The sequence below is a fragment of the Muscardinus avellanarius genome (assembly GCF_963383645.1).
Source record: "Muscardinus avellanarius genome assembly, chromosome: 8".
Classification (NCBI taxonomy): Eukaryota; Metazoa; Chordata; class Mammalia; order Rodentia; family Gliridae; genus Muscardinus; species Muscardinus avellanarius.
Genome location: NC_137794.1, coordinates 2710963 through 2722656, shown reverse-complemented (window position 1 = coordinate 2722656; position 11694 = coordinate 2710963). Strand labels below are relative to the sequence as shown.

Sequence of the window (11694 nt, the reverse complement as noted above, 5' to 3'; positions counted from 1 at the left end):
ATGAATGAAAAGATATTTCCCAGGCAAAGCAAGAAAACATTTTTTCCAAAACTTTCATATCTCCATATTTCTACCATTAGTTTATAGCCTTCAATACAAACTAAGAATTTTTTTACAGAAACATTAAAATGTCATTTAATCTGTGGTCTCATCTAAAGAATAGTATGACAGTAAATGTACACCTATCCCTAATTTATGCTTTAGTGTTACATATAAAGCTTGTGTTTCTGGCTTTGAAAATAAGGGTTAATAATTATGTAACCATTATATTTAGTAGACTGTGGAAAAGCCATAAAAAAAACTACTAACTTCCAATTTGAAAATTTTCAGAGTTGCCGGGCGTGGTGGCACACGCTTGTAATCCCCGCGCTTGGGAGGCGGAGACAGGAGGATTGCGCAGGTTCGAAGCCAGCCACGCTGCTTAAGAGACCCTGTTTCCAAAAATAAAATAGGTCTGGGAATGTAGCCCGAAGGTAGAAGGGCTTCCAGAAACCCCAGTACCACCCCAAAAAAAAAAAAAAAAAGAAAGAAAAAGAAAATTTTCAGAGTTACAAGCCGGGCGCGGTGGCGCACGCTTGTAATACCTGAGCGTGGGAGGCGGAGACAGGAGGTAGTTTAAAATGTGAAATTAAACCAAGACACTGTTACACTTGATATTTTTTTCAAAAAACGTTTTGCAAGGTGAGCTCGTTTTTAACAGCTGACTGGTGCTTTCATGAACCCACCTGAGTACCCAATTATACTTCCCAGCCATGACAAGAGCTTCAGGCCAAAGTTCTGGTGCGCAACAATGGACGAATGCATGACGTGCACTTGCAGTGGCTTTGTCTGTCTGCTGGTGTTTCTCTTCAAAGAAAGGGAAAGATGAAGAGACCAACTGAGAAAGGGCACTTGCTGGCAGAGGAACTTGAACGTCAAGGTAGCCACAGCACCACCACCGCCATGGTAGAGACTCACACAAATGCGAGGAGGCTCCACTCACAACGTGAAGCTTTGTTCATATATTCGAAAACCTATGTTACTGATCTTATAAGTTGTTTACTCTTGCTTTATGTCCTTAAACTAATTTAATATAATTACACACTTATTTAAATAACTTACTTCAATGCAGGGATAAATGATATTATCAGCACATCAAAAATGATACACACAACGCAAACTTTATTGACTTAACTTTTTCTTGGGCGGGGGGGTCTGGGGATGGAACCCAGGGGCATTTGACCTCCGAGCTACAGCCCCTGCCCTGATTTTTATTTATTTTTTGAAACCAGGTCTCACTGAGTTGCAGAGGGCCTCACTAGGTAGCTGAGGCTGTCTGTGAACCGCGATCCTCCAGGTCTCAGCCTCCCGAATGCTGGGATTACAAACGTGCGCCACCACGCCCAGCTGACTTAACTTTTTTTTTTTTTTTGCATGGAACCCAGGGGCATTCGACCTCCGAGTTACACACCCAGCCCAATGTTTTAGTCTTTATTTTGAAACAGGGTCTCACTGAGTTACAAAGGGTCTAAGTAGTAGCTGAGGCTGGCCGCGAACCATGATCCTCCTGTCTCAGCCTCCCAAGCGCTAGGATTATAAGTGTGTGCCAGCATGCCTGGTGCCACCCAGCTAATTTTTTAAGGCTGAATAATATTCTAACGTATATAGGAACTACTTTTGTGTGTGTATGTGTGTGGTACTGGGGGTGGAACCCAGGAGCATTCTACCTCCAAGCTACACTCCCAGCCCTATTTTTTATTCTTTATTTTTAACAGGGGTCTCAGTTGCACAGGGCTTTACTTAGTAGAACCAAGATCCTGCCATCTCAGCCTCCAATGTACTGGGATTACAAATGTACGCCACAACAACTGACTTATATTTTGGTTTTTTTCCATCTGTTAACAGACACTTGGGTTCTGCAAGCTTCTAAGACCCTGCTTTCAATTCTTTTGCATATATTCCCAGAAGCAAAATTGCTGGATCAGATAATTCTATTTATTATTTTTTTTTGGGGGGGTGGTACTGGGGTTCCTGGAAGCCCTTCTACTTCCAGGCTACACTCCCAGACCTATTTTTTTTTAAAATATCTTTATTTGGAAACGGGGTCTCTTAAGCCAGAGCCGCTGGCTTCGAACCTGTGCGATCCTCCTGTCTCCGCCTCCCAAGGGCGGGGATTACAAGTGTGCACCACCACGCCCGGCTATTTTTAATTTTTGAGTAAGTGCTACGCTGTTCTCCACAGTAGCTACCACTATTTTACACACCCAGTAGCAGCCCAGAGTCTTTTCAATTTCTCCATACTTCTATGGATAGAAGTCATTCCAATGGGAGATGGTGGCACCTCAACCTCGCAAGGGTTTTGACCAGGCTCCCTCTAGTAATGTTGGTGAGGTTAAGCATGTTTTCATGTGTTTATTGGTGATCTAAATACCTTTCTAGAGAAATGTCTACTAAAGTATAGCAACACTTTTTTATCTCTTCTTCGTGTGTGTGCATATGTGTGTGTGTTGGGGGGGAGATGCTGGGAATTAAACCCAGGATATTCCACCTCAAAGCTATGTCCACAGTCCTACTTTTTATTTATTTATTTTATTTTATTTTTTTTTTAAACAGGGTCTCAGCCAGGCATGGCAGCACACGCTTGTAATTCCATCATTTGGAAGGCTGAGACAGATGGTTACCGTTTCGTAGACAGCCTCAGCTACTACTTAGTGAGGTCCTCTGCAACTCAGTGAGACCCTGTTTCAAAATAAAGAATAAAAATTAGGGCTAGGGGTGTAGCTCGGAGGTAGAATGCCCCTGGGTTCCATCCCCAGCACCGCAAAATAAATAAGTAAATAAATAAAAGTAAATAAATAAAAGGGGTCTCACAACATTGAGGAGACCCTCACTGCCTGCTGATGCTGCTCCCTGCTCTCCAGCCTACAATCCTTCTTGTCTCTTCCCCCAAGTGCAAGGATTACAGGCACGCACTGCCACACCCAGCTCTAGCGATACTTTATAAAGCTTTTTAAAATTTCTTTTTATTTTTTATTTGAATCCTCTTTTCATCCTCTGCTTTACATATCTCCATAACCTATATTAACATGGTTATGTCTTGGCTTATTTTGTGTATGTATGTTATATGTACATTAAATTTATTTTTTTATTTTTTTATGTTTTCCGGATCAAGTCACTTTATTGAAGGGCTCGGAGGCAGGGAGAGGGGCTGAGGAAGCGCCACAGTGCAGTGAGTTCCGTTGTCCTCGGCAGGCCCGGATCTGGCATCTCCGAAAGTGTACATTAAATTTATGAATACTAAGCCGGATGTGGGGGCGCACACTTGTCATCCCAGCATTTGGGAAGCTGAGAAAGGAAGATCGTGGTTCGCGGACAGCCTCAACTACTTAGTGAGGCCCTTCGCAACTTAGTGAGACCCTGTTTCAAAATAAAGAATTAAAAATTGGGCAGGGGGTGTAGCTCGGAGGTCAAATACCTCTGGGTTCCATCCCCAGAATCACAAAATAAATAAATAAATTAATTAATTTATTTATTTATTTATTTATGAATACTTTTGCAGTGATTTACAAAAATGGGATACTATACAAACTTTGTAATCCTAGCTTTAAATTTTTTTATTAATGACTACGTATCATTCTGTGGTGTGAATTTATTCAAACATCTTCTAGAGCAGGATTTCCAGGCTTCTGTGACTATACTGAACATCGTATATACACTTCTAGGCGTATAAGACACCTATTTCCAAAAGGGAACAGAGAAAAGGCATTACAAAAGTTGCTGGATTGTTTCTAAAAATGCTGTAGTTATGTTTTACCTGTGTGTTTCTACAAACAAGGCATTTTATCACTCTGATTTCTCTATTCTGATGGGTTGAAACCTTTGTCTTAGTAGAGAGTTCAAGATTCTTTACATATATATTGGTCACCAAGATTTTCTTCAATGATCTGTCACTACGTTTGCTTTTTTTTTTTTTGGTGATACTAGAGCTTGAACCCAGGGGCCTCCTACCACTGAGCCACACCCCAACCTCTTTATTTTGAAACAAAGTCTTGCTAAATTATGTGCTGGCATTAAACCTGTGATCCTCCAATCCAGCCTCTCAATTACTGGGATTATTTTTCTTAATCCCATTATCCTTTCTCTTTCCCTAGAGAAAGGTACTTTCATCAACTCATTTTTTTACTCCCAACAGGCCATTACACTACATGTATAAAATATTCAAGGTCAGCCAAGCATGCTGGTGCACACCCATAATCCCAGTAGGAGGAAGGCTGAGACAGGAGGATAGCAGGTTCACCACCAGCCTCAGAAAATTATCAAGGCCCTCAGCAACTTCGTGAGACCTTGTTTCCACATAAAAACAAAATAAAACTTAGGGTACCTTAAAAAAAGCTCAAGGTCGGCATCAGTAAACTAGTGAGACCTATCTCAAAATAAAAGGGCTAGAAATGTAGCTCAGTTTAGAGCACCTCTGGGTCCATAAACAAACTATTATCCTGCAACCTGCCTTTCCTGCTGGGGCTGCTTTAGGCTTTTCTATATTGATACAGACTGCCTTAATTCTTTTTTCTTTTTTTCTTTTTTTTTTGCAGGTCTGGGGATGGAACCCAGGGGCATTTGACCTCTGAGCCACACCCCCTGCCCTATTTTTTATTCTTCATTTTGAAACCAGGTCTTACTTAGTTGCAGAGGGCCTCGCTAAGTAGCTGAGGCTGTCCATGAACTGCAATCCTCCTGTCTCAGCCTCCCGAATGCTGGGATTACAAGCGTGCGCCACCACACCCAGCTTATTTATTTTTAACCTTTGAAAAGTATTCCACTAATGACTATAGGACAAATTTTGTTGCCCTTGAGGTAATTAGGCTTTCTGCTGTGATAAATATTCCTGCTATGAGCCAGGCAAGGTGGCGGACACTTGTAATCCCAGTATTTGGGAGGAGGATCATGGGTTCGTGGCCAGCCTCTGCAACGCAGTGAGACCCAGTTTCAAAATAAAGAATAAAAAGTAGGGTTGGAGCTGGGCATAGTGGCTCATGCTTGTAATCCCAGGACTTGGGAGGCTGAGACTGGAGGAACGTGGTTCACAGACAGTCTCAGCTACTTAGTGAGGCCCTTTGCAACTCATTGAGACCCTGTTTCAAAAATAAGGAAGAAAAAATAGGGCTGGGGGGTGTAGCTCAGAGCTAGAATGCCCCTGGGTTCCATCCTCAGTAACACACACACACACACACACACACACACACACACACACACACACAAAAGTGTTGAGGGTATAGCTAAAAAAACAAAACAAAACAAAAACAAAAATCCCAAAATAATCTGGCTATGAAATATTATTTTGTCAAACTTTAAAATTTTTAGCCAGGGGTAGTGGTGCATACTTGTAATCCCAGTACCTGGGAGGCTGAGATAGGAGGATGGTAGGTTGGCAGTCAGCCTCAGCTCCTTTGTGAGGCTATTTGCAACTTAGTGAGACCCTGTTTCCAAATAAAATAATTAAATAGGGCTGGGGCAGCCAGGTGTGGTGGCGCACACTTGCAATCCCCGCGCTTGGGAGGCTGAGACAGGAGGATCGCACAGATTTGAAGCCAGCCTCAGCTACTTAGTACGGCTCTCAGCAACTTAATGAGACCCTGTTTCCAAATAAAGTATAAAATAGGTCTGGGAGTATAGCCCAGATATAGAAAGCCTCTGGGTTCCACCCCCAGTACCAAAAAAAAAAAAAAAAAAAAAGGGCTGGGGTGTAGCTTGGAGGTCGAATGCCCCGGGGTTCTATCCCCAGTGCCACAAAAATAATAAAAATCAATTTTTAAAATATTTTTGATGATCTGATGTATGAAATAATATATCAGTTAAATTTGTATTTCCTTGATTTGTAATCCCCGCACTTGGGAGGCAGAGACAGGAGGATCGCACAGGTTCAAAGCCAGCCGTTTTGTAATTAAAATAAAAAATAAGACTGGGGGTATAGCTTAAAAGTAGAATGCCCCTGGGTTCAATCCCCAGTATCACCAAAAACTAAAAAGAAATAAAAGCAGAAGGAAGCCAGGCATAGCGATCCACACCTATAATCCCAGGACTTGGGAGGCTGAGGCAAGAGGAATAGGTCTGAGAGCAGACTCAGCAACCTAGCAAGACCCTGTTTCAAAGTAAAAAATAAAATAGTCTGGGGAAAACAGGTAGAATACCTCTGGGTTCAATCCCCAGTACAAACAAAATAAAATAAAATAAGTAGGAAGAATATAAGGTACAACGTGAGCACACGAGTGCTCATTGTGTGACTTCTATTCTTTAACTGTCTATATATATTTTTTTTGGGGGGGGGGCTACTGGGGTTCCTGGAAACCCTTCTTCCTCCGGGCTACACTCCCAGACCTATTTTTGTATTTTTTTTTAATTTGGAAACAGGGTCTCCTAAGCCAGCAAGGCTGGCTTCGAACCTGCACAATCCTCCTGTCTCTGCCTCCCAAGCGTGGGGATTATAAGCGTGTGCCACCGTACCCGGCTGTATATTTATAATACTTTATAATATCTAAAATTATTTTCTTTTTTCTTTTTTTTTTTTTTTTTTGGTGGGTCTAGGGATGGAACCCAGAGGCATTTGACCTCCGAGCTATACACCCTGCCCAATTTTTTATTATTCATTTTGAAACAGGGTCTGAGTTGCGAAGGGCCTCACTAAGTAGCTGAGGCTGTCCGCGAACTGTGATCCTCAGGTCTCAGCCTCCCAAATGCTGAGATTACAATTGTGTACCACCACGCCCGGCTAAAATTATTTTCAAGAGGAACAATCATACAAAATGCAATTATATGGAATAGTTAAAAATAATAAATGTGTGTGTGTGTTATTGGGGATTGAACTCGGAGGCAATCTATCTTGACGCTATATCCCCACTCTGATCATTTGGACACAGGGCACTGCTAGGTTGACGAGAGTCTCACTACTTGCTGAAGCTGTCTTCGAACTTGTACTCCTCGTAGCTCAGCATTCCAAGTCCTGGGATTACAAGTGTGCACCATCACACCTGGCTCAAAGATAATGAAATTAAAAAATAAACAAACCTAAGCCAGGCGGCGTGGTGCACACCTATAACCCTAATACTTGGGAAGCTGAGATGGGAGGATGAGAAACAAAGCAAAACCCTCAGCAACTCAGCAAGACCCTATTTTAAATAAAAACTAGAAAGGGCTGGAGTATAGCTCAGAGGTAGAATGGCCCCTGGGGTTTAATCCACAGACAGACACACACACACACACACACACACACACACACACACACACACACACACTCTAATTTGAGGAATAATTTTCTTTAGATAGTAATTTTTGTGGCGCATACTTGTAATCCCAGCATTTGGAAGGCTAAGACAGGAGGATCAAGGTTCACAGCCAGCTTCAGCTACTTAGGGAGGCCCTTTGCAACTCAGTGAGACCCTGTTTCAAAATAAAGAAAAAAATCCGGCTAGGGATATAGCTCAGAGGTATGGGTTCCAGCCCCAGTACCGGAAAAAAAATACACCAAGTACTGTCATAGAGTATATGAATATGGAGTATATCTGCCATAATGTACCAAGAAATATCTTTTTCTATATTCTTTTTTGGTATTAGAGGCCAATTTAATTCTGAAAGGTAGTGTGAACTCCTATTAATTAAAAAACCTCCTTAAGGTTTCTCTGATGAGGAAATAGAATGTCAGAAGACACATCTATCTAATTGTTCATTTTTCTGTTATCAATCCTACAAAGCCTTAAAAATTAGATAAAATGCTCAAAAACATTAAATATGATTTTTAGTTGACCCTGGCTTTATATTCATCAAAGTATAAAATGAATTTATAAATGTTAAAATACGGAGCTAGTCTTAAGTTAATAAAAATAATGAGAACTGAATCACTTACCACGATCACTGATTTTGCTTGCTCACAATACTGGAAGTCTCCATATCGAACAGACCTACGTCCCTGAAAAATGAAGACAAAATTAACCTGCAAAAATATTATATGCAACATATGTACCTTTTAAGCCAGTAAACAAGTATGTTTAAACAATTAACTACGCTAATTGCTATTTTGGTAGTACTGGGGAATCAAGCCCAGGGGTACTCTTAACATTGAACTACACCGCAAACCTTTTTTTTTTCTTGGTGGTACTGGGGAGCCTTCTACCTCCAGGGTACACCCTCAGCCCTATTTTTTAGTCTTTTTATTTTTTCATTTTATTTATTTTTATTTTTTATTTATTTATTTATTTTGGTGGTACTGGGGTTCCTGGAAACCCTTCTACCTCCGGGCTATACTCCCAGACCTATTTTATATTTTATTTGGAAACAGGGTCTCACTAAGTTGCTGAGAGCCTCACTAAGTAGCTGAGGCTGGCTTCGAACCTGCGCGATCCTCCTGTCTCAGCCTCCCAAGCGCGGGGATTACAAGCGTGCACCACCACACCTGGCGTCAAATCTTTTAATTTTTGAAATAGGGTCTCACTGAGTTGCAAAGGGCCTTGCTAAGTAGCTAAGGCTGTCTGCAAACCGCAATCCTCCTGTCTCAGCTACCCGAATGCTGGGATTACAAGCATGTGTTACCATACCCAGCTCGCAAACCTTTTTAATTTTTGAGACAAGGATTCAGAAAGGTGCTACGCTTGATGATCCTCCTAAATTGGCCTCCCAAGTTGATAAGATTACAGGTATGTGACTACACTTTAATCAATTTTTTTTTTTTTTGATGGTACTGGGGATGGGACCCTTCTATCTCCAGGCTACACTCCCAGACCTATTTTATATTTTATTTGGAAACAGGGACTCATAAGCCAGCAAAGCTGGCTTTGAACCTGTGCTATCCTCCTGTCTCCGCTTCCCAAGCATGGGGATTACAAGTGTGAGCCACCACGCCTGGCTCAACACAACATTTATTCTACTAAGCTTCTATTATTTCTCTTTTCATATTTTTTTGGGAGTAGAGGGCGCTGAGGATTAAACCCAGGGGCATTCTACCTCTGAACTACACCCGAGCCTACTTATTTTTATTTTTTTTTTGGCAGTAGTGGAGACAGAACCCAGGGGCAATGTACCTCCGAGCTACACCACCAGCACTAGTTTATTAGTCTTTTTTTTTTTTTTTTTTGGTGGTACTGAGGTTCCTGGAAGCCCTTCTACCTCCGGGCTACACTTCCAGACCTAATTTTACATTTTTATTTGGAAACAGGGTCTCCTAAGCCAGCGCACACGGCTGGCTTTGAACCTGCATGATCCTCCTGTCTCTGCCTCCCAAGTGCGGGGATTACAAGCGTGCGCCACCACGCCCGGTGACTTTTTATTTTTGAAACAGGGTCTCACTGAGTTGCGAAGGGCCTTGCCAAGTAGCTGCAGCTGTCCGTGTACTGTGATCCTCTGGTCTCGGTTTCCTGAATACTGGAATTACAAGCTTGCGCCACCATGCCTGGCTTTATTTAAATTATTTATTTATTTATTTATTTATTTATTTAATTTATTTATTTTTGGTACTGGGGGTGGAACCCAGAGGCTTTTCTACCTCCAGGCTATACTCCCAGATGTATTTTTATATTTCATTTGGAAACAGGGTCTCACTAAGTTGCTGAGAGCCTCACTCAGTAGCTGAGGCTGGCTTCGAACCTGTATGATCCTCCTGTCTCAGCCTCCCAAGTGTTAAGATTATAAGCATGTGCCACCACACCCAGCTTTTATTTAAATTTTTTGAAACAGGGTCTCATTAAGTTGCTGAGGCTGGCTCTAATTTGTGATCTTCCTGTTTTAGCCTCCAAGGACTTGGATTATAGGCATGAGCTATCATGCCTAAGTACAGCTGAATATTTTCTGGATAGAATGAGGATAACTGTGTGTGTGTGTGTGTGTGTGTGTGTGTGTGTGTGTGTGTGTGTGTGTGTGTCCTTCCAAGCTTTTATAATAATATACATTTGGGCCAATAGTGAAAAGAAATTTTTAAAAATAGCTAAAACATACATACTTTTAAGTTAGTTATCCTGGGCAACGTGTATGTAGGACAAATTCAATCTCTTATGACATCAAGACGATGAGGTTACTTACGTCCCGATCCACAGTAGTTGCAAAAGCAATGGCTTCCTTCTGTGTGCAGTTAACGGCTTTCTGAAGAGTGTAGATCACTTGTTCATAGGTATGAACCTCATCGTTGAACAACATGCAGTAGTAGGTGTCGCTCTTCTCTCTGTGGAGTAAGCTCGATCATCTGTTTGCACACTGTCTCGGTCGAGGCTCACTTAGTGAAGGCATCTCTGCCTTGCAGAATGTGCTAGGCACGGGCACACCCAGCAGTGACGTCATCGCCTGACTAGAGAGGCCATCGTGGGCGCTCTGTGCTCTGCCTTGCAGAATGTGCTAGGCACGGGCACACCCAGCAGTGACGTCATCGCCTGACTAGAGAGGCCATCGTGGGCGCTCTGTGCTCTGCCTTGCAGAATGTGCTAGGTACGGGCACACCCAGCAGTGACGTCATCGCCTGACTAGAGAGGCCATCGTGGGCGCTCTGCTCCATGGCATTCGAGTTACAGTCTAGTGGGAAAGTAAATCCTGAACACAAGACCCCACATGAACTGGCCTTTATTAAGAACACAAGGATGCTACTGCAGGGTATGTAAGAACAGAAGCCCTCTGAAGCCCAAAGTCAGAACTGAGTATCAGTGGTTCTCTGTCCTGGGGAATGTCCCTCCATCTCCCACAGCTGACCACGGGGTAACATCTGGAGACATTTGGGTTGTCATGACTGGGCTTGGGGTGAACAGACCCCAGAGATGCTGCTAAACTTCCTACAGTCCACCAGACAGTCTCACAACAAATAAGCCACCTGGCCCCAAATGCCAAACTCTAGCTGAGAACTCTAAGCTAGAAAGCACAAGCACTGCGGCAGCAGAACGCGGGCGCCGGGGCACAGGAGGAAGCGGCTACAGGAGGTCAGGAGCTGCAGAGCACTCCATCTCGATTCCTTATAATGGACTGTGATCACCTCAAAGGTCATCTGAGATTTGAACTAAGGCATAGGACCAGGTATCCCTGAAGTTCACTTTGGCTGCAACTTGGAAAATGATCACCCACGCTGAGTGGACATGTGGTCCAGGTATGGCGGAAGCAGAGCTGAGCAGAAGCACAAGAGTGGCGGGAGGAGAGCGCTGCCTTCCCTCTGGCCGGTGGCAGGGAGCGAGGGGCGTGGCCGGAGAAGAGGGCCAATCCCCTCTGTGCTGGTGGCTCCCAACAATGAAGCCAAGACGATTCTACCCTCTAAATGCAGACCTTGGATCATGACTCCAACCAGGACTTCAGGAAAATACCGTTCTGAGGTAGTAAGCAATTTTCAACATTTCCAAAAGGCAGAGTACAGTAACTCCTCATGTTATTAAAGAACATTTCACCCATTATATGGAATGATTGGTGCTGCGGATGAAACCCAGGGGCTTTCTACCTCTGGGCTACGCTCCCAGACCTACTGTATTTTGTATTTGGAAACAGGCTCTCGCTAAGTTGCTGAGAGCCTCACTAAGTAGCTGAGGCTGGCTTCGGACCGGCATAATTCTCATCTCAGCCCCCCAAGCGCAGGGATTACAAGCATGCACCACCACGCCCAGTTGGGAAAAACTTGAGAGAGAGATTAAAAAGCAAAAACCTGCTGGGTGTGGGGGCGCGCACCTGTTAATCCCAGTATTGGGAGGCTGAGCAAGGCCACCTCAG

At 43.2% G+C, this 11694-nt stretch overlaps 1 protein-coding gene across 5 annotated transcripts in view; it reads right to left on the bottom strand.

Annotated features, from left to right (window-relative positions):
• UBR2 (ubiquitin protein ligase E3 component n-recognin 2) overlaps nucleotides 1-11694 on the bottom strand; it is a gene marked incomplete at both ends in the record, with an annotated part of 117362 nt that overhangs the window by 83865 nt on the left and 21803 nt on the right. For all 5 annotated transcript variants that reach the window (XM_080699687.1, XM_080699688.1, XM_080699685.1 and 2 more), the window contains 3 exons: nucleotides 726-846; nucleotides 7877-7939; nucleotides 10042-10180. In XM_080699687.1, coding sequence (XP_080555813.1) covers nucleotides 726-846; nucleotides 7877-7939; nucleotides 10042-10180 — 323 coding nt within the window. The remainder of the gene's footprint in view (nucleotides 1-725; nucleotides 847-7876; nucleotides 7940-10041; nucleotides 10181-11694) is intronic.